General features: G+C 41.3%; 1 protein-coding gene across 4 annotated transcripts in view; it reads left to right on the forward strand.

Moving 5' to 3' along the window:
* The first annotated feature begins 404 nt into the window (after window positions 1-404).
* CDH17 (cadherin 17) overlaps window positions 405-24,933 on the forward strand; it is an 88,568-nt gene continuing 64,039 nt past the window's right edge. Inside the window, exons 1-3 of one of the 4 annotated variants that reach the window (XM_061123779.1) lie at window positions 488-557; window positions 20,646-20,714; window positions 21,841-21,911. In XM_061123779.1, the coding sequence (XP_060979762.1) occupies window positions 21,861-21,911 (51 nt within the window). In that variant the 5' untranslated portion in view covers window positions 488-557; window positions 20,646-20,714; window positions 21,841-21,860. Of the gene's footprint in view, window positions 558-11,296; window positions 11,424-20,645; window positions 20,715-21,840; window positions 21,912-24,933 lie in introns of those variants that run through there. The other 3 variants (XM_061123776.1, XM_061123778.1, XM_061123777.1) reach the window with 3 other exon arrangements.

The following is a 24,933-nucleotide window of genomic DNA, read 5'->3' on the forward strand; positions in this document are numbered from 1 at the left end:
CAGGAGATGGTGGTTGGATCCCTGGATTTCTGACCCTGGTGGGTCAGAAAGATCCCCTGGAGAAGGAAGTGGCAACCCATTCTGTATTCTTGCCTGGAAAAGCCCATGGACAGAGGAGCCTTGCCTGCTGCAGTCCAAGTCAAGTCAAGTCAAGTGAAGTCACTCAGTCGTGCCCGACTCTTTGTGACCCCATGGACTGCAGCCTACCAGGCTCCTCCCTCCATGGGATTCTCCAGGCAAGAGTACTGGAGTGGGTTGCCATTTCCTTGGGGGTTGCAAAAGAATCAGACACAACTGAGCGACTAAATAATGAACAACATGTAAAAAGCCCAGGAAGTCAGGGATAATTGAATGACTGCTGGGGCAAAGTGCACCTGGCCTCGTGTCTAATTCTTTGAACAATATTGGCTGCTGGGCTGGGCTGGTCTGAGCTGAACTCCAGTAAAGCTAACCACTTCCTCATTAGCTCTGAGACAGGGTGACCTTCCTCCAGACCAGCTGAGAGAGAGACTGGATCCAAGTCGGCCAGGTGATGCTCTCACTCCACGACGAGAAAGGTCAGGGGGATGTCTAAGAGGATACCAGCTGGGGAGGAGATCTGGGTAGAACGTTCTCTAGGGGGTAAAGTAGTTGGTGTTATCTCTGAATGGCAATGACACCAGGGAAGGATTCCCAGGGAAGGAACTCTCAGAAAAGGTGGAGCGAAGGGACAGCTGGTGGGAATGTTGTCAGGGTGGGAACGTAGATGCTTGGGCTGTGGTTCTGTGAGCTGATGCGTCTGAGCTGCCTCTGATTCTGGTGCCTGGTGCATAAGTAGAGCTGCATAGGAGAGTCACCCTGCGGGCTATTAAAGAGGCTCAGTCCCGGGTAGCTAAGAAATGCTCTGATATATATATATATATATTTTTTTTTTTTAAATTCACACCTGGATTCAAGCCTTGGTGAGTCTATTTTTATCTTCTTTTTTCCTCGGTTTCTTTATTTGCAAAGTAATAAAAATAATGACCTCACAGCATTGTTGTGAGTGTAATATGCTGAGACCAGTTAGGAAAGTGCCTGACAAAGGGCAGGCCTTGGATCGGTGAGTCTCAAACTCAGTTGAGCCTTTGGTACCAAGGAGAACATAGAGATGGCTGTTGTCAGGTCATCAGACACCAATCCAATTAGAATCACTTTGTTTCTGTGCATCCAGGGTTAAGAACCTCATACTAAAAATTAATTGTTTTCGGAAAGCTCAGAGGATAGAAAAGAGTGGTGCTTTTTGGTTAAATTTTAGTCAAGTCCTGTGTTGTTAACTGTGATTAGTTTTCTTTTGTATAAGGTGGTATCTTGGAGAAGGTACAGCCACCTCTGTCTTGTAAATCAATCTGATTGGATACAGTCCTGGTTCCAGGCAATTCCTTTTGCTTCTCATGCTTAGGAGCAGAACTGGGAGGATATGGGAGTAAAATAGTCTCTCTGGAGCCTTGCCTCTGGGACTCAGCGGACAAGACCGCCTGGTTTAAAACAGGGGTATGGTGTGAGTGGGACTCTAACAGTTTAATCAAAGACAGTCTGTGGGGCCTCCCCCATGCTTTGTGAGGGGACCTGGAATTACCTGACCGCTCCTTGGTGACCCTCAAGAATCTTTCCCCAGTGGCTTCCCGCTTTCCTCCTTCTTCAGGCTTCTCCTGAAGAACAGCAAAGTGAATCTCAGGTGTAAGATTTCATTCCTGGATTTTCTCATGTAGCAACTGGAGAATTTCAGGCTTAAGATGACAGAGCTTTTCCAGAAATTCTCTTGTGTTATTACTGTGTGTGTACGTGACACTAGGCTTAGTATTACCCTGAGCCGGAAGACCGAAGGAAGAAAAAAATTTCTCTTTTGTTTTCCGAGTTACTAGATTTGGTCACGTCGAAAGAAAATAGACTTCCTTTTTTGGGGGGCAGTGAATTCAGAGTTTCTCTAGTTCTGTGCTGACTGACCTGAAACGCTAGGAGAGAGACGGAAAGGCCTGTGGTAACCAGGTCCTCTTTTCCTTCCTTCTTTGCTCAGGGCAGAGAACTTTCAAGAATGGAAGTGTTTTTATAGACATTTTTAAAAGTAAAACATAAAAGATGAGATCAAATAATAAGTAAAATAAGCAAAGCAAATATATTTAGGTGAGACTAACATGATTAAAACCCCTCAAATCATCTGTGATAGTAGAACACAATGAATTTGTTCTGAAGTTCCTGGTTTGGGGTAACTGGAAATGTTTAAGCCTGTGTCTTGTATTTTGTATCATGGTGAGTTTGGTTGTAGCAATTACTTCTTCCCTTTTTTTGGTAACAGTTTTACTGAGATAAAAATTAATGTACATAAAATTTACCGATTTAAAGTATGGAACTCAATAGTTGTTTTTAGTATATTTATAGAATCATGCAACCGTCACTGCAACGAATTTTAGAACATTTTCATCACTACCAAAAGAAACCCCATATCCTTTAACATAAACTTCTAACCCCATCCACCCACTCACTGACCTCAGGCAACCATTAATCTACTTTCTAGCTCTATGAACTTGCCTGTTCTGGGCATTTCACATGAATGGAATCATACAGTGTTTGGCCTTTTTTGTCTGGCTACTTTTACTTCATCTATGTTGCAGCATATGCCAGTGCTCCATTTTTTTTTTTTTTTTTTTATGGCTGAAGAATACCCTATTACCTGGATATACCACATTTTGTTTATCCATTTGTTGGTTGGTTCTTTTTACTTTTAGTTATTATGCATAATGCTGCCATGACTATTCATGTATCAATTTTTATGTGGACGTATGTCATTTTTTCTTAGATACATACATAAAAATGACATTGCTAGGTCAGATGGTTTAAGTTTTTGAAGAAATTTCCAGATTTTTTTTTCCAAAGTGACTTTATCATTTACATTCCTATTGAGTATACAAAGATTCTGATTTCTCTATGTCCTCTCTGATACTTGCTGTTATATGTCCTTTTTGCTATAGCTATCTTAGTGGGTATAAAGTACTATCTTCCTGCGGTTTTGATTTACATCATGCTTATGCCTAATGATGTTGACCATCTTTTCATGTCTTTGTTAGCTATTTGGATACCTTCTTTAATAATATCTGTTCTTATCCTTTATCCATTTCTGTTGGATTTTAATCTAGCTATTTTTGAATTCTAAGAGTTTTTTTTAAAGTGTGTTCTAGCTATAGTTCCTTTCTTGGATATGTGGTTTGCTCTCATCCTGTGGGTGGCCTTTCCACTTTTAAAAAAACTTATTTTTATTTATTTGGCTGCACTGGGTCTATGTTGCAGCATGTGGAATCTGATTATAATTGCAGCATGCAAACTCTTAGTTGTGACATGTGGGATCTGATTCCCTAACCAGGGCTTGAACCTGGGCCCCCTGCAATGGGAGTGGGGAGCCTTGGCCACTGGACCACCAGAAAAGTCCCTCACTTTTAAGAGTGTTCTTTGAAGCACAAGTTCTTAATTTTGATGAAGTCCAATTTGTTTTTCTATTGTTGTTTGTGCTTTTGCTGTTATGTCTAAGAAACCATTGCCAAATCCAAGGACATCCAGATTTACCACTGTTTTCTTCTAAGAGTTTTATAGAGTCTCTAATTTCAGGTCTTTAATCCACTCTGAGTTAATTTTTCTGGATGGTATGATGTAGGAGTTTGACTTCATTTCTTTGCATGTGGGTATGCAGTTATTTCATCACCATATGTTGAAAATACTATTTTTCTCCAGGAAATACTTCTTAAGGACAGCATTTTCAGAGGTAATCCCAATGTTTTGTTTTCTAGCGAGAGACCCTTAAGTAGAGAAGGGAATCCAGAGTTTACTGAGCCCTCCTGTCCAACTCACGGAGTCCTTCCTAGGCAAGGTCTGTGATTCCCAGGCATATTCACTGCCAGCCTCCTATTTGTACCCATGACAAGAATTACTAATCAACCACAGCACCCTGGCTAAGGCTTGGTGACTACCAGGGCTAACATGAAGGCGTAGTGTCCCAAGAGGGTCAGATTGGGAGAGAGTGAAATGGTGAGGTTAATTTTGGATATGTTGAGGTTGTAGTGCATCAGGGACATTTAAAGGGAGCTTTGGCAATAACTGGTTGGTGTAAAAAGACTGAAACCCAGGCCAGGGGAGGGATCTAGGCTGAGAGACTTGAGACTTTGCTGTACAGATGGGAACAGATCCAACCTCCTAGAATGAGTGACAAGGCGAGATAACCCGGCATTGACCCAAGGAGTCTGGTGAGGCTACAAATGGGATTGCCAGAGATTGGCTCGAGAGGTAGAAAAGAAACCAGAACAGAGTATTCGCAAATAAACCAAGGATAAAGGGCAGTTCAGGGAAGGCTATTGATAGTGTCACATGTTGTGAGAGATCTGGTAAGGTGCAGCATTTCTGATTATCAAATGGGGTTGTTATTGCCTTGACAAGTGCAGCTTCCATGGGATACTGGAGGTGAAAACAAGATGCAATAGTCTGAGCATTGAACTGTATGTGAGCCGAGACCAGTGCTGGTGAAATCTGGTAAGAGAGACAGAGATAAGACTCAGAAAGACAACAAGATTATTGTAATTTCTTGGAATTAAGAAAAAAATTTGAGGTCAAATGAAATGTTCAGTAGACTGTGAAAAAAATGTTTGAGGCAAGATAAGCATCTTTGTGTTTGCCAGATTCAGTCTGCATGGATGACATCAACTCAACCACAGTGTTGTCTGAGACAGGTCCTGCAGAAATGGTGGGGGAAAATTAATATCAAGGACAGACCTTGTTAAAGAATATTTACTTACAGACAGAGCACAGAATCACTAAGCTGTGTTTCTCAGAGAAGGGTCCATGTGATTACCTGCATCAGGAATCCAGAGGGCTTTATAAAAATGTTGATCCCTGGGATGCATCCGTGACCCCTGAGTCAGGATCTCATCATAGGAGGCCAAGTTTTAATAAACTGTCCAGATTTAGATAGTTCTAGAAAGCATTTGTCCAATATATGTCTGATGTGGATACTTACTAACCATTCCAGTCATAGGGTTCTCGAGCAGTTTCCTGATAGTGGTAACTGGAGCCAGATTAAGGACATATTGCCTATTAGGACCAATTGCCTACTAGGCAATTGCCTGGAGCAACCCTCTGTAGATGGAGTTAAAATATTCCTGAAATAAACAACTGCAAACCAGATCCACTTCTGTCAAAATTGAAAACAGGGGAAAAACTTTTCATTAGCTTCAGTCTTTTTTGAATATTTTCAGGATGAGCACAGGTCATAGCTAAGATTTTGAAACTTCATTATGTATGGTTCAGTGTTTTTGGCATTATTGTTTTATTTTAATGTCTAAGTCTTAAATCACTTAATAATTCCTTAAAGTGTTCTGGTTTGGGAAATTGCCCAAAACAATAACAGGAAAAACAATAAAAAACCCAAACAAACTCAAGGACAAGAGTAAGGGCAATGTAAGAGTGGGGGGTATGTTGCTTACATTTATCAGAAAATGGATACTGCCTTGGCCAGTGAAAGGAATTAGAGAAAATTCTGCTTTTGTCTAAAACATTCACTAGCAGAAAATTAGTTTCATGTTGTCCCACTAAATAAATATGGAATAGAAGATGTAAAATATAGCTTTGAGAGGATCCAAAATCATTCACTTATCTGGGTTCCCATTAGCCTGGGTTGAGCCTGCATGCAATCCTGACTATTTGGAGTTATTGAATTAAATAACTCAAAAGAATTTAATTCTAAAAAGTATTTACTGAGGATTTCCTGGTGAGCAAGTGGTTAGACCATTGCACTCCCCCTGCTGAGGGCCCAGGTTCAATCCCTGGTCTGGGAACTAAGATCCTGCAAATTGCATGTCTCAGTCAAAAAATAAATAAATAAAATAATAAGAATTTACTCAGTGCTAATGGAAGACAGATGACCATTATATCTACTAGTGTGGGCAGGAATTCCTTAGAAGAAATGGAATAGCCATCATGGTCAACAAAAGAGTCCAAAGTGCAGTACTTGGATGCAATCTCAAAAACGACAGAAAGATCTCTGTTCGTTTCCAAGGCAAACCATTCAATATCATGGTAATCCAAGCTGATGTCCCAACCAGTAATGCTGAAGAAGCTGAAGTTGAACAGTTCTATGAAGACCTACAAAACCTTTTAGAGCTAGCACCCAAAAATGATGTCCTTTTCATTATAGGGGACTGGAATGCAAAAGTAGGAAGTCAAGAAACACCTGGAATAACAGGCACATTTGGCCTTGGAGTACGGAATGAAGCAGGGCAAAGGCTAATAGAGTTTTGCCAAGAGAACGCACTGGTCATGGCAAACCCCCTCTTCCAAGAACACAAGAGAAGACTCTACACATGGACATCACCAGATAGATGGTCAACACCGAAATCAGTTGATTATATACTTTGCAGCCAAAGATGGAGAAGCTCTATACAGTCAGCAAAAACAAGACTGGGAGCTGACTATGGCTCAGATCATGAACTCCTTATTGCCAAATTCAAACTTAAATTGAAGAAAGTAGGGAAAACCACTAGACCATTCAGGTATGACCTAAATCAAATCCCTTATGATTATACAGTGGAAGTGAGAAATAGATTTAAGGGACTAGATCTGATAGACAGAGTGCCTGATGAACTATGGATGGAGGTTCATGCCATTGTACAGGAGACAGGGATCAAGACCATCCCCATGGAAAAGAAATACAAAAAGGCAAAATGGTTGTCTGAGGAGGCCTTACAAATAGCTGTGAAAAGAAGAGAAGCGAAAAACAAAGGAGAAAAGGAAAGATATTCCCATTTGAATGCAGAGTTCCAAAGAATAGCCAGGAGAGATAAGAAAGTCTTCCTCAGTAATCAATGCAAAGAAATAGAGGAAAACAACAGAATGGGAAAGACTAGAGATCTCTTCAAGAAAACTAGAGATACCAAGGGAACATTTCATGCAAAGATGGGTTCGATAAAGGACAGATATGGTACGGACTTAACAGAAGCAGAAGATATTAAGAAGAGGTGGCAAGAATACACAGAAGAACTGTACAAAAAAGATTTTCACAGCCCAGATAATCATGATGGTGTGATCACTGACCTAGAGCCAGATATCATGGAATGTGAAGTCAAGTGGGCCTTAGAAAGCATCACTATGAACAAAGCTAATGGAAGTGATGGAATTCCAGTTGAGCTATTTCAAATCCTGAAAAATGATGCTGTGAAAGTGCTGCACTCAATATGCCAGCAAATTTGGAAAACTCAGCAGTGGCCACAGGACTGGAAAAGGTCAGTTTTCATTCCAATCCCAAAGAAAGGCAATCCCAAAGAATGCTCAAACTGCTGCACAATTGCACTCATCTCACACGCTAGTAGAGTAATGCTCAAAATTCTCCAAGCCAGGCTTCAGCAATATGTGAATCGAGAACTTCCAGATATTCAAGCTGGTTTTAGAGAAGGCAGAGGAACCAAAGATCAAATTGCCAACATCTGCTGGATCATCAAAAAAGCAAGAGAGTTCCAGAAAAACATCTATTTCTGCTTTATTGACTATGCCAAAGCCTTTGACTGTGTGGATCACAATAAACTGTGGAAAATTCTGAAAGAGATGGGAATACCAGGCCACCTGACCTGCCTCTTGAGAAACCTGTATGCAGGTCAGAAGCAACAGTTAGAACTGGACATGGACCAACAGACTGGTTCCAAATAGGAAAAGGAGTATGTCAAGGCTGTATATTGTCACCCTGCTTATTTAACTTATATGCAGAGTACCTCATGATAAAGGCTGGTCTGGATGAAGCACAAGCTGGAATCAAGATTGCCAGGAGAAATATCAATAACCTCAGATATGCAGATGACACCACCCTTATGGCAGAAAGTGAAGAGGAACTAAAAAGCCTCTTGATGAAAGTGAAAGAGGAGAGTGAAAAAGTTGGCTTAAAGCTCAACATTCAGAAAACTAAGATCATGGCGTCTGGTCCCATCACTTCATGGGAAATAGATGGGGAAACTGGAAACAGTGTCAGACTTTACATTTTTGGGCTCCAAAATCACTGCAGATGGTGATTGCAGCCATGAAATTAAAAGACACTTACTCCTTGGAAGGAAAGTTATGACCAACCTATATAGCATATTAAAAAGCAGAGACATTACTTTGCCAACAAAGATCCGTCTGGTCAAGGCTATGGTTTTTCCAGTGGTCACGTATGGATGTGAGAGTTGGACTGTGAAGAAAGCTGAGCGCCAAAGAATTGATGCTTTTGAACTGTGGTGTTGGAGAAGACTCTTCAGAGTCCCTTGGACTGCAAGGAGATCCAACCAGTCCATCCTAAAGGAGATCAGTCCTGGGTGTTCATTGGAAGGACTGATGCTGAAGCTGAAACTCCAGTACTTTGGCCACCTCATGTGAAGTGTTGACTCATTGGACAAGACCCTGATGCTGGGAGGGATTGGGGGCAGGAGAAGAAGGGGACGACAGAGGATGAGATGGCTGGATGGCATCACCGACTCGATGGGCATGAGTTTGGGTAAACTCCGGGAGTTGGTGATGAACAGGGAGGCCTGGCGTGCTGTGATTCATGGGGTCGCAAAGAGTTGGACACAACTGAGCGACTGAACTTAACTGAATAGAAGACAGTTTCTGCCATCAGTAACATGAGTAAGACAGATATTAAGTAATTATAAGTGTTGTTATAGATATGTATTATATAACTCCTATTAGATGAGGCTCTAGGTGATAGATGCATGATAAAATTTCTTAAAATACATGATATGTAATGCAAATAAAGCCCAAGTTAAAGTGCAAATAAATGAAAATGGCAAAACTTAGCATTTATAAATTTACTTTGAGCTTTAAATAATAAGAATATTAGAAATGTAACATTCTTTGAAATTTAAGAATCATTTCAAATTTTCATCAAGCTTTTGTCTGGGAGGCTATCCAAACTTTATTACTTGCTAACTAGCTAACTAACACAGTCTATAAATCAAACACTGCTTATATATTTTCTATGGCTAATGTTGGAGGAATGGTTAAAACACTATTAATATTAATTGTTAATATGTTCTAATACCATGAAGCTGTTAGTCAGAAGTATTTGTCCAAACTTTTCCAATTGTTCACTTGTTTCCATCATATAAACAGTTTATATCTACTTTGCTCTGATAAAAGGAATTTGTAATCTTTATCGATTAAAATTTCCTTATTATTACTGTCAGTATTAAACTATTGAACTGGAAATGCCTCATTTTTACATAACAATGGGTTCCTAAAATGCAAAGGTGTTCACCCTGAAACACAGGGCAGAATTTAATCTAGAATTATAAATCCAGATAATTTTAATCTATAGTTGTAAACCCAGATAATTTTATAACTTATAAATTTTATAAATTATAAAGTTAACGTATGAATGGTGAACACACAGCTCTGAAAACTATGCTAACCTATTATCATGGCAACACAGAAGCCTTTATAATACAGAGATGTAATTACCTGTTAATTTCTCTGATGGGTGGTTTTGGCCTTTTTAGAGTTTAATCAATCTAATTCTCTGACTTGAGAATCTAGGGACCTAGAACATAAAATATATAAAGGGAAGCCCACTTTAGGAACTTGGCAATCTCCCATCAGGAACGGGGTCACACAAATGGATTTCTTCCTAAATGGAACCAGAAGAAAAACAATCTGGCAGATTCAACAGGTGTGGTGGCGAATAGGTTAGGCTTTGAATCAGACAGATCAAGGCTGGAGTCCTGATTCTGTAATTTTGATCATTGCTAAGAAACATTGATTAAAAGTGGTATATATATACACGTTCTTTTGAAGCAAAGCTTATAGATTTAAACATACTTTTTGCATGAATTATTAAAAAGGACCACAAGTTTCTGAAGAAGAAGCAAACTCAGAGCAATACCTTGAGATTCTTGCCATTGATTCAGGAAGTAAAACATATAAGTGAAAGTTCTTTGATCTGTGGAACAAGGTTAATTTATTTGGTTCACGGGAGGACAGAGGTGTTAAGAATGTGAGAGCTGCTTGGCCTCACTGACCTCATTTTTCTAAATGTAGCTATGTTGTGAGACAGAGGAAGAAGGATCCTTGCTGGGCCTGCTGGTCCCCCGAGCATGTGGACCGCTGGCCCACAACCAGATGGTTTCACCTCAGGGTCCCCAAGACAAGTGAGGCTTAGTCTTCTCAAGGGGATCGAGAAGGAAGAAGCCCGTCTAGACAGTGGGCTATGCTCTTGTGCTTTGGTTGTGCTAGATACACACTAGAGACCGATGGAGAACACAGTGCAGCCCAGGAGAAGCCCAGAAATGCACATCAGAACGACTATCACATTTGACATAAAAGTGACCTTGATTCACATCTTTAGTGTAGGTTTCCAGAGTGACTGAGGGGTGGGAATGAGGAATCCATCAAAAAGAGCCCTTGACTTAAGAAATCTGGGCTATAGGCTTTTATTGTTTAATTGGAAACCTCATTTTGAGTGGAAAAAGTGATAACTTGTTCTTAGTAAGTCCATTCTAAGAGAGGTGAGAAAAAGGACTTGATTTGTGTTTTGGGGAGAGGCTACTGCCGGCTGTCTCATGCAGACGTTGAAGAGGACCTTTGGGCTTCAGAAGCAGGTGCTGTCAGATTGCATCCTGGGTTGCACCGTCTGAATCATTTCCCCCGTCTCTTGTGCCTAGTTATCAGAGAACTGAGTCACTGCTCAGACATGACACCCTGTACTCGTCTGTGTTTAAGTTGGAATCTACACAAATATCTGTCAATTATTCTTCTGTGCCAGGTGGTGAGAAAGAGGACTTCCTCTCTGGTTCGTTGGGTAAAGAATCTACCTACAATGCAGGAGACACAGGAGATGCGGGTTCAATTCTTGAGTCAGGAAGATCCCCTGGAGAAGGAAATGGCAACCCCCTCCAGTATTCTTGCCTGGGAAATCCCATGGACAGAGGAGCCTAGGGGGCTATAGTCCACGGAGTCGCCAAGAGTTGGACACGACTGAGCGACTAAACGCACAAGGGTTGGGAGAGCAAAATATGGATGAAATTCAGAGATGTCAGGGAATTCACACTCTCCAGACAGTTGAATACACAGAAAGTTATTCCATGCTAACTTCTCCTTGTCTTCTATTTTATTTAACCTACATTCTGAAATTCAGAAACTTGTTCTGAGACATATTAGATGTGAACAAACTGCTTTTGTTACAAACACATTTCTTTCCTGGATTATGATTCCATTTATGACATCTGATGAAAATCAATAAAACCAGTTGATGGTTAATGTTTGACTGAAGGGGAAGGGAGAGGCTGGGGAACCAGAGCCGTGCACTGGGTGTGGCCTCTGGGGAAGATACTTGAGTCCCAGCAAGGGTCCCAGCAGCTGATGGAAGAAAATAACCTTTCACCACCATTTTTGTTACTTACAAAAAGGTAAGCTTCGGTATGTCTTAACTATGCTGATAATGTATTTCTTTAGGAAGAACACAATAGATGGCGAAGGGGCTTACTTAAGTTGCTGGACAAAAATATTCCTTGAAGGGTGCTGGGTAGCATTTGCTGGGAAGGAAAGTTTATTCCTAGTGTAATAAGTTATGCTTCTGGAGCATAATTTCTTTTGCAAGTTCTTTTTATTAGTCTATATCTTCTATAAATCCATTTCATGAGTGGTTTGGGTTAAATCAAGCTTGGTAGTAGAGTTAAAGGAAAGCATAATACTTTGGATATTTACATGTGGATTACCCCCATTCTTTGTAATTAAAATATAAAAAGTGCCCAGCCCTGAGAGCCCCTGGGACTCTCATACTCTAGAAATCAGGACCAGAATCTCATTTCCACAAAGTGTCATCTCTCAGAGGTGGTCTTTAAAAACTGTGCATTTTATTTACTTCTTAGAGAGCGAGATTCAATTTAGGATTCATAGGACTGCCTGGGACAGAGCAGAGAAAGGGAAATGTGTAGGAGGAAAAAAAGTCCTTTGTTAAAAGTAGTGGAACAGGAATTGAAAACAGAGAGACAGATCTGACTTCCCAATTGGGAAAGCAAGGTTGGTGCGTGTATCGGTCAGATTCTGGTCCTTCTTTCGGCCACATCGGTGGATGTAACATTAACTAATGAGTGATTATTTTGAGATGTCAAGACATGTACAGCTTGTTAGTGTCTTCAAAGGTGCAGTGCCTGTCTATGTCTCAGTTTTTTCTTCATTGTGAGTGACTTTGAAACAGATGCCCTCTGGGCTGGCAGACGCCAAGCAGCAGACAGGCAATGCATTCTCTAATATTTTCTTGTCTTTCTGTTTCTTCAAAAACTCAGATAGCAAGAGAGGAATAATTTGAAAGAAGAAGAAAGCATATGTTTTGATGACATGGAAAATGAATGGCATTCAGCCCTCACCAGGAAATGAAATGAGTCTTGCTGAGTGAGAGTTTATCATGGACTATAGAGTATATAGTTTATGAGTCTTCAGGGCTGGGCAGATGGGTTAGGCCAGTTTCATCATTTACCAGCCAGTGGACACCGAGCAGATTGCTTAAGCTCCCTGTACCTTAAATTTCTCACCTATAGAATGGAGATACCTGCCTCACCAAGTAGTCGTGAGAGTAAGTTAAAAATTAGATCAGCATGTCAAGAACTCAGTACATTGTTTGGCACACAATAGACATTTAATGAATGTTAACTCTACTTTCCATGAGAAAAGATGTTAACTCTACCTTTCAAGTAGGTGATTCAGGTCAGACTGAGAAGTTGCTCTTTCAATCTCTAGGGAAAGAAACCAACAGTAATGTTGCAGTAACTACATCTACCATTGTGCAAGGGAGAAACTAATTCTATGCCAAAGAAGTAGGGTCCCAAAATATGAGATAATGAGAAAAACACTTGACTTTTGCTTTTTTTAAATGAAGCATTTTAAAGCATGTCTGATGTTTCACATATATCTTTGGTGAGAAGGGGTTGTGGTATCCTTTGAGACTTGCTAAGATGTCCCCTGGGAAAAATCATTGCTGTCGTTCAAGATGAAGATTGCATATCCAATACCTTCTCCCTTCTTTTATAAAAGGCAAAATATACCCCAACAACAACTTGACTTCCTGTTCCTTTGTCAAAGGAACTCTCTGGAAAGGAGGGTGGGCTCCCACTTTTCTTTCAGGTCAAGAGAGGTGACTCTGCTCAGGAGGAAAGCTGAGCACCATTGTGCTCCTTTCTTTGAAGGTTGACAGGTGCCTTTATGGCTGTTAGTTTACACGGGTAGAAATATACAGATTTATTTGTTGGCATAAGGCAGTATTCCTTCAGAAATCCCTGGTGTCGAATTTAGCAGGGGCTAGTTGTTCTGTGCTCTCTTCAATGATTAAACAAGAAAAGAGGTACTGAAGTTTGTTAGGGGAATATCAGTCTATCTATTTGTTACTTGTGAGAACAAACAAGAATGTTTATTTAGGTACAAGAAATATTGTTAGCAAAAGCTGCTACTCACCCAGTGGTTGAGGTTTAAACTCTTGTACACTCAAGCTGAGCTTTTCACTTCTGCATGTGTAACAGATCAAGCTGTCCACGGGTATTGTGTATGCGACACAAATAAAACCTGATTTCTCTTACAATATTCTGTAAGACTGACATTGAGTTCTCTCATCCATGATATTCTGAATCAGTGATTTCTTACTGCATTTTAATTATTTTAAAACATAGGACTTGTGTTTCTGAGTGAGAGACAGAGAAATCGGAAGGGTAGACTTGTGCCCTTAAGGAATGTTAAACTCAGGATGAGTACGCCTTCCTCACATGGAGGGTGACGTGTTTGGTCTCTGTGATCAGACTGATGCTCCTTCCTCAACCTCGCTGAGCTGTTTCCTGCCTTGTAGGATGACAACAGGTCCTGTCTTATGGGAACATTGTGAAGCTAAATGAAATAAGTCATCCAAAGTACATAACTTGGTAAATATTCACTAAATGCTAGCTTTTTTTTTTTTTTTGTAAAGGTTTCAATTATAAAAAACCAACTCATGAGGGAGTTTTCATAGTGGTATAGCACCCTTTATGGAGATAGAATTAAATTTATTTTCCCATTACTCTCTTGTCCATCCCAGTTGTCAATTACGACTTAATTACAGAGTCAGACAGTTAGCCTGTCACACTTGAGGAGGACTGCATATTTTTGTTTTTAGAGTCCTTGCCTGAAGTTCATCTTGTACGTGAGCTAGTATTATAGCAAGTCTTTTGTTTTGTTTTAAATCTCAGTGTTTAAACCATACGTGAAAGTTAGTCTTGTCTTGTCTGACTTTGCGACCCCATGGACTGTAGCCCGTCAGGCTCCTCTGTCCATGGAATTCTGCAGGCAAGAATACAGGAGTGGGTAGCCGTTCCCTTTTTCAGCAGATCTTCCTGACCCAGGGATCGAACCTGGGTCTCCTGCAATGCAGGCAGATTCTTTACTGTCTATCCACCAGGGAAGCCCTTAAATCATACGGGATGGGATCTAATTTAGATTTACCTCATATTGAATTTCTAAGGTCAAAATGTATTATCTTGACAAAGTATTCACCTGTGCACTTCATAATATGCAAAGAAATGTTGTATAAAGCATGAAGAAACACTCTGTCAAAAATAATTAAGCCACTTTTTTGAGAAAGATTGATTTCTACTCTCCTTTTGGTGACTTAGTAAAGAATCCGCCTGCAATGCAGGAGACCACCTGCAGCGTAGGAGGCCCAGGTTCGATCCCTGGGTTGGGAAGATCCCCTGGAGAAGGAAATGGCAACCCACTCCAGTACTCTTGCCTGGAGAATCCCATGGACAGAGGAGCCTGGTGGGCTACAGTTCATGGGATCACAAAAGTCGGACACCACTGAGCGACTAAACAACAACAAAACCCTCCTTTTAGGCTAGTAAAGACCCTTGTGATGTTGTTGTGCTATATATGGAGGAAAGAAGTCCTATCTCTGCCTTAGGTTTCTGAGGTGGAAACCTAAACACCTTAGAGAACTCAACACTGTTGTCCTTACTGCCAATCTGCTTAAGTGGTCGGAGAAGTACCATGGGGGAGTGGGTAGCCATCTGCGACCCCATGCCAGGGCCTCCCTTCCCTCTGACCTCCTCACCCGAGCTGCCCCTTCCCTAGCTCACTCTGAGGGGAGTGCTGGGTGGCGGTAAGTATGAGCACATTTCCTGAAATAGTCCTCTACCCTCTCACAAGACTATATAACCAATTATTCACCTACTGATAAAGTAGGAAATCACCGTCAATTTTGCTTGCTTGTAAATTCAGATTTTCATATGCTGTAAGATGGGCATATTTCTATTGCAAAATTCAGTGAGAGAACAAAGGGCCTGCCTTTATGTGTGCATTGGGTGGGGAAAGGGCAAGCCACCCTTCCTTTTACTTCTTTGGACCTTCCTTCCTCCTTTCTAATCAGCCTGAAGTGGAAGACAGCAGCCCAGATTTTACACCTTCCTGTTTGTTTCTAGCTTATTATTAGCCGCTTTAATTGGGTCCTTAATTTGCCAAGAATGCAAATTGGTCAGATCCTCCTGTGATTTTTTTCTAAACCTTAAATGATGTAACGGGTGCCAGAGATTTGTGAGCAAGAAGCCCACAAAGATGGGCATGATTGATCTGAACATTACTTGATGAACAATATGAGCAAGCTTTTAATCTGATTTTTATTCCTATCTGGCCTTGCTGTCCAATTTACGCTGCTCTTAGCAATATACAATGCAGAGGTGAATTAAATGGCACACAGAATATTTGGCTCTATTATGTGATCCTGATGGTGTTATGAATTCTAGTCACATTCTTTCCTTGGCCACATCACCTATGATATTTGAGAGCAAATTTTGCACCCCTCTCCTTCTATACCTTCATTGTTTGGAAAGGCATGGTTCAGCCTTAGAGCGTGGTGAATTACTTTAATTCAAAGCCCTTAACTTTCCTTTTTTTAAACAAAAAGGATGAGTATGGCTGACTTGATTTAAGGTTTGCCTATCACTTAGCTTTTTGTAAGAGGGGAAAAAAAAAAATCAATGCTTGTGTATTGATTTACTTGCAGGTTTTGAGACCTGGGACCTAGAAATTGCTTGCCCTTACTCAGATAAATGGGGAAATGACAGGGGAGTCTAAAAATACCTCTTGGAGGCACTGGGGCCCAGCAGGAGATTCAATCAGCTTGGAGTGGAGGCCCTGGGATGCAGTGGCGACTGCCTATATAGTAACTGGATGAGGCCCCATCTGAGGCCACCCCTGTCCTAGGATGGCAGTGCCTTTGTCAGTCAAAACTAGGGCCCCTTGATGTATTAGTTTGGTAGGGATATTATAACAAAGTACCACAGATAGAGTGGCTCAAGCAAAAGAAATTTATTGTCTCACAGCTCTAGAGGCTCGAAGTCCAAAATCAAGGCATCTGTGGGGCTGACTCCTTCTGAGGACCTTGAGAACAGGTCTGAGGCCTCTCCCCTTGGCCCTTCATATCCTCTTTCCTCTGTGTGTGTCTTTGCGGCCAAGTTCCCCCTTTTGATGAGGACACCAGTCATATGGGAGCAGACCCACCCTGACCACTTCATTCTAACCGCATTACCTCTGTGAAGGCTTGCGTCTCCAAGTCAGATCACATTCTGAGGTACTTGGGAGTCAGGACTCCAACATGAATTTTGAGGCAAGGGTCACTCTTCAACCCATAACACTTAGCTCGATTAAAAACTAAGAAGCGACTGGGGTGAAGGTCAGAGAGTGAAGGAGGAGAGAGTATGAAAGAGAAATAGTTGTGCGGTAGGAGCCGGATCTCCGAGGCTGTTGGTCCTCTGAGAAGGCGGACACGTGTTAGCATCTGAAGAGGAAGAGCCGCCATGCAGTGAAAAACAAAACTTTTTGAAATTTTAGCAAGATGACCTAATAGATTCAGTGACACTAGCCATCTTATTTGTAAGGATGTTCATGCTTTCAGAGAGACTAATATATGAATGAGAGCTTAGGTATGAAGTTAGCCAGACAGTGTGATCTTGGACAATGTCTTGTAACTTCTTTGATTTTTGATCTTTATGAGGTAAAATTTTTTTTACATTAAAAAATAATTTTGTATTTATTTTTGGCTGTGCTGGGTCTTACTGCTGTGCGGGCTTTTCTCTAGTGCTGGGTCTTACTGCTGTGCGGGCTTTTCTCTAGTTGTGGTGCATGGGCTTCTCATGGCAGGAGCTTCTTTTTTTGTGGAGCACAGGCTCTAGGGTATGGACTCAGTAGCTGTGGCTCCCGGGGTCTAGAACACAGACCCAGTTGTTGTGGCACATGGGCTTAGGTGCTCCAAGACAGGCAGGTAGGATGTTCCCAGATCGGGGATCGAACCCATGTCTCCTGCATTGGCAGGTGGGTTCTTTACCCGCTGAGCCACCAGGGAAGCCCCTTTAAGAGATACATTTTAACAGTGCCTGCTTCATAGGGTTCTTACGAAAAATCAGTAATTCATATAAAAGTCTCAGCATGTGCTGAGACAAAGGGCTTCTAGCAAATGTTAGCTGCCTTTGTGTTGTTATCCTGGCTGGACACAGATTAAGGGTATGGAGGGGTTTCAGTGTTTTCTGAGCTGTGGTGAATTAAACGAAGCCATCAGCTCTAATCGTCAAGGCCAGCAGCCCTGATTCCGCTTTTGAAAATGGTCCACGGTTAAAGCAATTGATGGTGGCTTTTCAAAACTCTCCCAGACCTTTAACCTCTGTTGCTAAGGATGTATTTGGCCTCTCAGATAGTTGCATAGAAACTGTGTGAATTTAGTCTTTGTGCCTAAGGGAAACTCTGACAGATAGCAAAAATTCCTAGCAAATGGTTGGATCAACTATTTCAGATAGTTCAGATAAAATGTCACTGAATTATCTGGAAATCTACACCAATCCTTTGCCAAGTAGGGTTGGTGAAGTAGTCTATCAAGTGTTTATGGCTTGGTGGTTTTAGTCAGTTTCAGTTACAAACTATGGTTTCCTTCCAGCCAGGATGTAATATTCATTAGTGAAATTATGTCTGTGCAAAGAGGAAAGATAGGTGAGACTTGTTTGTGAGGACGGAATCCTCCTCTGGCATAATCCTAGCAGTGGTGTACTTTGCCTTGGATCATTCAGACAAAGGCTTTGCTTAGCCACTTCATTTGGCCGTGAGGGTGTTGCTGTGAAGGCTGCTTCTAGTATCCTTGTGGCCAGGGCCATCGAAAGCCGGGAATTGTGACAGGAACTGTCTTGTAGGACAACATTTAAAGTTCTGACTAATAAACTTGGGTGGCAGAAGAAAGTTGTATTTGACAAAAAATATTAACTGTTCAAAATATTCACTTATTGAGGTCCACAAAGTAGATACTATTATCCTCGCTTTACAGACGAGTAGATGCGAGTCAGTGGAGGAGCCAGGATTCAAACCAGCCAATCTAACAATTGCGTTGTGTGACTGATTCATCCATAAAGAAATCACGAGACCCTAGGCATGGGAGCGGAAAGCAATTACTTCTGTTTCCCACTGGAAACCTTTCTGTGAGGGGTGAAACCAAATGTAAATGACAAAATAAAGGATGAGTTTAATGGTTTGTTTACTTTTTAGGTTTCATTAAGCACCTCAAATGGTGGCCTGTTGAGCATCTAGCTAAAATAAGGCATTTATTTTAATTTGCTTTTCTGTCATTCAACTTACATGTCTTTGGAAGATTGGAAGTGCTAAAAAATCATTTCAAGTGGAGATGGTATACATCAATCGGTTCTTAACCTATTTACTGAGAAGAAATCTCTTTGTGTATTTAAAAGAGAAATAATCCTTTTCATCAACAATAAGAATTTATTGCTGTGCATCAAAATAAATCTTTAGATCTCAAGTTAGTTTCCTTTAATGTTTTCTGTTTATTCTGAAAGCTCTTATTAATTGGAGAAATTCACAGAATACCAATGTTAGACAATCACAAATGTTTTAGAATTTAATAAACATCTGTTGAGAGTGTAATATATGCAAGCCATAGTACAAAGAGCTGGGAGAGGTTAAAAATATATAATTTTAAAATAAGGCCTCTGCTTTGAAGGATTTTGTTTTCTAGTAGAGGCAGCAACACAGACATGTAAATAAGTGATAAAAAATAAAATGTAGGCAGGAGGGGCTTTGAGAGCTTCTGGCTGGAAATCAGAGAGATTGCATGAAGGACATAATTTCTAGCTCCATGAAGCAGATGCTCTCCCCCTTATTTTGTTTTCCCAGATTTTAGCCCAGTATCTGGCACATAATAGAATTGTTAAATTCAGTGATTTTAAAATAAATAAGTTGGCCCCAGATGGTCAAGTATGTAAGGAAAAATGAGAACACATAATCCTCAATCCAGCTTGATTCAGCAAATATCAATTGTCATATACTCTGGGTGGGGCCCTTTGCTGGGTGGGAAGAACAGCCAGTGCCAAAGCGTGGAGACAGGGAAGCTGGGTGCAAAGTCCATGGAGTGCTCGGCATTCCTGGGTGCGGGCGGGTGTGGGAGATAAGGCCAGAAGAGCAACTGGGGACCAACATTTAAAAGATCTTGATGCTGAGGTTTTGAGGAGAAAGATCCCCAAATGTCTATATTATATTGTCTGTATTTTTACTTATCTTAAGCAAATATTGGTTGCTAGCTGATCGTGTTCATTTTACTAATATAAAAAAATGACTAGTTAGATTTAATAATACCAATTGATTCATTTTAGATATATTGTAGTATGCTAGAACCTGGGCTTGTTATTTGTTTCTGTATGTTTCCAAACCACATAAGCAGTCTAAAGCACTAGAAAAAATGTCTTGTTTGTGTTTCACAAAGAGCCAGTCCAAAAATGATGTTTGGACACATAGACCAGACTAATTCTGTTGCAGAAGCTCATTTCTAAACATTCACAGAATTTACAGATCTAACTGTCCTGAAGGGTTTTAATCCTAGCTCTTTTTGTAGCCCTGGGACACTTTGCTTCATATACCCAGCATGTGCAAACAGTATGTACATCTCTATACCTACGTCTACGTCTCCTCAGCTATCACACAGTACAGGGTAGAGCAGAAAGAGAGGAAAAGTTCTCTGAACTTTGGCCTCTGACAGATCTGGTTGGCAACAAGGCAACATTACTTCCTAGCTGTGTCTTTAGGTGAATGGCTAAACTTTGAACTTCAGTTTCCTCACATATAAAATAAGAGTAACATTTCCTAATTTGTTATGACTGTGAGAAACTCATAAGAGTGCTCGTTCACTATTGAGCAATTGCTATGTATTTTCCATTTGAGTAAGCTGAGGCACACAGAGAGATTAAGTAGTACCCACGTGGCCACACAGCTAACGAAAGGCTGCACTGGGTTTCTGGTCCAGACTCCGACTCAGAGTACACCTTCTGGGCCTCCATTCTGTCTGTAAAGGTCCCTCCACTGATCTACCCTATGTGTTGTGCTGGGCTGAGTTGGTCAGTCGTGTCCAACTCTTTGCGACCCAATGGACTGTAGCCCACCAGTCTCCTCTGTCCATGGGATTCTCCAGGCAAGAACACTGGAGTGGGTAGCCATGCCCTTCTTCAGGGGATCTTCCTAACTCAGGGATCAAACCCAGGCCTGCCACATGGCAGGCAGATTGTTTTTTTAGCATCTGACCCACCAGGGATGATCCTTAATAAACACTAATTTCTATCTTTATTTCCCAGGACATCTGTGAAGCTAAATTGTTGTAGTACTTTGACCTTTCTTAAAGTTCAAATATAAGTTATCCAAAGGTAAGGAATTAAAAATTTTCAGGGTTTAAATTTTTAGATAGTTAGAATTTTATAACCATTTCCTCATGCTGATTATATTAGCAATGTAAGTTCAATGTAGATAACTTTAAAAAATTTTAAAAAAAGAAGTAAAACAAGATCATCTACAATTCCTCAAGGCAATAAAATAATTGGAATTTTAGTGAAGTGAATGCATCCTTCATTTCCTTGTTTTTTTGTTGTTTTGTTTTAGCAGTCCAATATTATGATAGGCAACAGTCCTGCTTTACAGACCATGTGGAAAGTTTGTCTCAGATTTTAAAATCAGTTAGTCATGAAAAGATAAGAATAGGAAAAAAATCGGTTAGTCATGATGTATCTTAGGGTGAAAGGTATATTTTTTGTGAAATGTGAAGGCACAAGGAAAGAGGAAAAATAATGTTGAGTAGGAGAGAAGAGGGGCAGAGTCTGGATTCTTATTGGGTTGCTTTGGGAGTAATAAATACATTTTTCCCTTTGGTGTATTGTACAGTTAACAGCAAGGTTTAGAAGACCAAAGAGGTGGCTGGTGAGGTTGTTGAATGAAGGATTGGGAACATTCTTGGTTCTTCCTCCTTGAAGAATCTCACATATTTGCAGCTGTGAATCAGAACCACTAAAATTTTAGCATCTCGTTATTTTGGAATTTGCGCATCTCCTCCGTCTATATAATGAGGGCCTTCATTGCAGCACACGGGGGCTTCTCTAGTTGTGGTGCAGAAGCTCACTAGTTGCGGTTTCTCTATCTGCCCCCAGGCACAGGGGCTCTTAGTTCCTCTACTAGGGATTGAACCCTCGTCCCCAGCATTAGGAAGGCGGATTCTTAACGACTGGACCACTAGGGAAGTCCCCATTTAAGACTCTTTAAGTGAAGAAGACTGATAAAGTGAAGCGGTCAAGATGGAGTTAGCATAAGCTTGTTTCGGGATATTGACTTGGTACCAGGGAGCTAGGGGAAGACCAGACTGTTCCACAGAGGAGAGGCTGGCCTTCAAGGATGCCATCTGCTAGGTTTATAACTGAGTATTGTCCAGTGATCCTTTGTGCTTGGGTAAACATGGTTTTAACAGGATGGGAACTAATCAACTTGTCTCCGGTTTATTCACAGGAGTTTGAATAAGGAAAATTATGACAACGCAAGCCCAGCTACACTGCCTCTGTCTCCTCACACTTTACTTGGTAAGAGAAGAGAATTTTTCTTTCTGTATTTAGTGGACTATTTCTAGCCCGTATCGGGGAAGCAGCAGCTATCATCACTAAAAAAAAAAAGCCTATCAAATTAACTCATTGTGAACAAAGCACACAGCTTACCCCAATGGGCTGCTTTTGATGAAATGGCTGTAAGTTATATGTCTAACTTTCAACCAGGGAGACGCTTTCTCCTCAGCTCTTATAAGCCAATGCCCCCTTCACGGGCAAGTGTTAAACAATTCATCTACTCAGTTTCAGACCTTCACATACAGCTCAGGGAATCTGGAAAGAAAAGTATACTGATACATGTGTTAATCTATATCCCTTAGTCTTGACTTTATTTATTTTTTCTTTAACCGTGGTTAAATTACCACCATAATTAAGAAAAGCATTTTCTCCATTTTTGACTCTGCTCTGCTCTGTACTTTTGTTCCCATATATGGCTTGGACTTTTTTTGGCCAAATTTGTCCTTAGTCACTTGTTGAGCTAACCCTATCGACTCAGGCTTCTAGAAGTTGGAGCTGAATGGAACGTGGGGAGACCAGTCAAGACCTCAGGTAGATAGAGGGATGCTGTCTTCCCTTTTGTCATGAGGTTCATAAGGGTCATACACTTGCCAGATTTGTTGTGTTATGAAGCAAAATTATGGGGAAGCATTTGCTTTCTCCTTAGAAGGAAGCTACTAGATCCTCTTACCTCTAATCTTGGTTCCTTTCTTTGAAAACCCAAATATAACATCGAATTTCAAGTTCCAGAGAGCCCCTGAGAGTCTACACAGTTCAAAATATTTAGAGTGACATATAGCCGTATTTGTAAACTTACCAGAACATTCCTCCTGAGGGGAAAAGCTGCAATTTGAACCTTATGAGCACTGTGTATCCTTATAGCCTAGGCCTCGAAGCTTGTCCTTAGGACTGCCAAAAAACACCACATGACTTCTCTCCTCTTCCTACCTTCTCATATGTGCTTTGCTGTCTATATTATGGCAGAATGGTGAAATCAGTGCCTAGTTCAAACTTGGCACTGCTGTTGACTGGTGATAGGAACTTGGGTGAGTTACAATGCTCTGAACCTCAGTTTTCTGCCCTGTGAAATGGGTCTAACAAGAGGACTTGCCTTGTGTGGCAACCAAGTTAGATCATATAAAGCCCTTGGATCAGTGACTGGCACAGTCTAAGGTCTTGATAAATGTTAGCTATAATTATTACTACCACATTTTAAATATTCAGTAAGTACACTCATATGGACCCTGGCCTCCATGAGGAAGGCTGTGTTTTAGTCATCTTTGCAGCCTCAGCACATAGCACAGTGCCAGGAACAAGGTAGAAGCTAAATACATAATTATGGATTCATATTAGGAAACAACAGTGAGCTCTAAGAAAGAGCGAGAAGATTCTATCATGATAATTTAACATTAGCAGGCTCAATAGCTTGTAATCTGAGATGGCGCTATGCATTTTTCTTCCTAGATAGAGGGTGAAAATAAGTTTTTCTTTTCCTTACTTTCATTTTCCTTACTCTCACCATAGTGAGGTTTCTACCTGGAATAAGAAATACGGCCCAAACCACTGCTGGCAGCAAGAGCGTTGTCCGGGAGACAGCCCCGTGCTCAGCTGTCTCTGGGTGAAGGACGGAGGCTGCGACCTGCGGGGTGGGGTCTCGGGGGCACTGGGAGGAGCCGTGTCTCTTCTGCCCCCTCACCCCTACGCCCAGACCTCTCCTGTAAAGACTGCAACTTCACTGGGTGCTTCTTTCTTTCAGCATCAGGCTTTTATCTGGCAGAGGTTATTTATCATTTATTACATACTATAGTGGTTCTCCCATTCTTTTGTGAGAACTGGTTCTCTTAGGGGATTAGAAACACTGCATGAATATATGGGAAGGGCACTGAAGAGAGGATTCGGGAGCGTGCTGAGTAGGGATGCAGGGAAATCAGGGAGAAGCCAACTCTTTTAGAATTGTGCCTGGGACTCTGCTTCCTGCAGAAGGAAGAAGAGCTTGAAATACTGTGTAACCAATGCTGAGAACTCTTGTCATAAAGTACAATGGAGGTGGCTCCTAGGCAGGCAGATCTGGCAATTGCGAGTGTCCTCTGCTGGCCTGGAAGGCAGTGGGGCCACATGGTGGAGAGTTGGGGCTTGGTGGTCCAGCCCACTGGCCCCATTCCACAGTAACACCAACTATCTGTGCCTCTGCTAGGGGGATTCTCTTGAGAGACTTCCCTGAGATTGATGAGGATCTTAAGAAATGACATGTGTGGAGGATCTCATTCCATAGCAGGAAACACTCAAAAATATCAGTTGCATTCGCTTCCTACCTTTCACCTCTTTATGCAAGATGGTGGGTTTTATTCCTCCAACTCTTTCACAAGTTATCACCGTAACATTCTTCCCAGTTCTGGCACTATGGCTCATTGACTCGTGCATTTTGAAACCTTTATAGCTCAAATAGCCCTGATATGAGAACCCAACCCTACTTTGAACCTTGCCACTGAGACCTCTCCTTTTTTCCTGATAGGTAAGACAGCTTGTCCACCGAGGAAAAATGCAGGCTTGTGGGTGAGGTTTGCCTGACTAATGTAGTTTTCCTGTAGGGGCCGCCACCGGTGTGATCAGCTGAAAGACAGACTGCTTACTGATGGGAGCAGAAAGCTGATGAAATGAAATGAATGAAAGTCGCTCAGTTGTGTCCAACTCTGTGACCCCAAGGGCTATACAGTCCATGGAATTCTCCATTTCAATTCCATTCTCCATGGAATTCTCCAGGCCAGAATACTGGAGTGGGTAGCCCTTCCCTTCTCCAGGGGATCGTTCCAACCCAGGGATTGAACCCAGGTCTCCCGCACTGCAGGTAGATTCTTTATCAACTGAGCCACAAGATGGACTGCTTACTGATGTGAGCAGAAAGCTGATGAAAGCAGTGTGCTATTAAGCAGTAGCCCCTCAAAAAGCACTGCCCTCATCCTGTATCCACCATGGCACCCACTTCTTGTGCCCTGCCTTCCAGAGG

Source organism: Dama dama, chromosome 21 (genome assembly GCF_033118175.1).
Source record: "Dama dama isolate Ldn47 chromosome 21, ASM3311817v1, whole genome shotgun sequence".
NCBI lineage: Eukaryota > Metazoa > Chordata > Mammalia > Artiodactyla > Cervidae > Dama > Dama dama.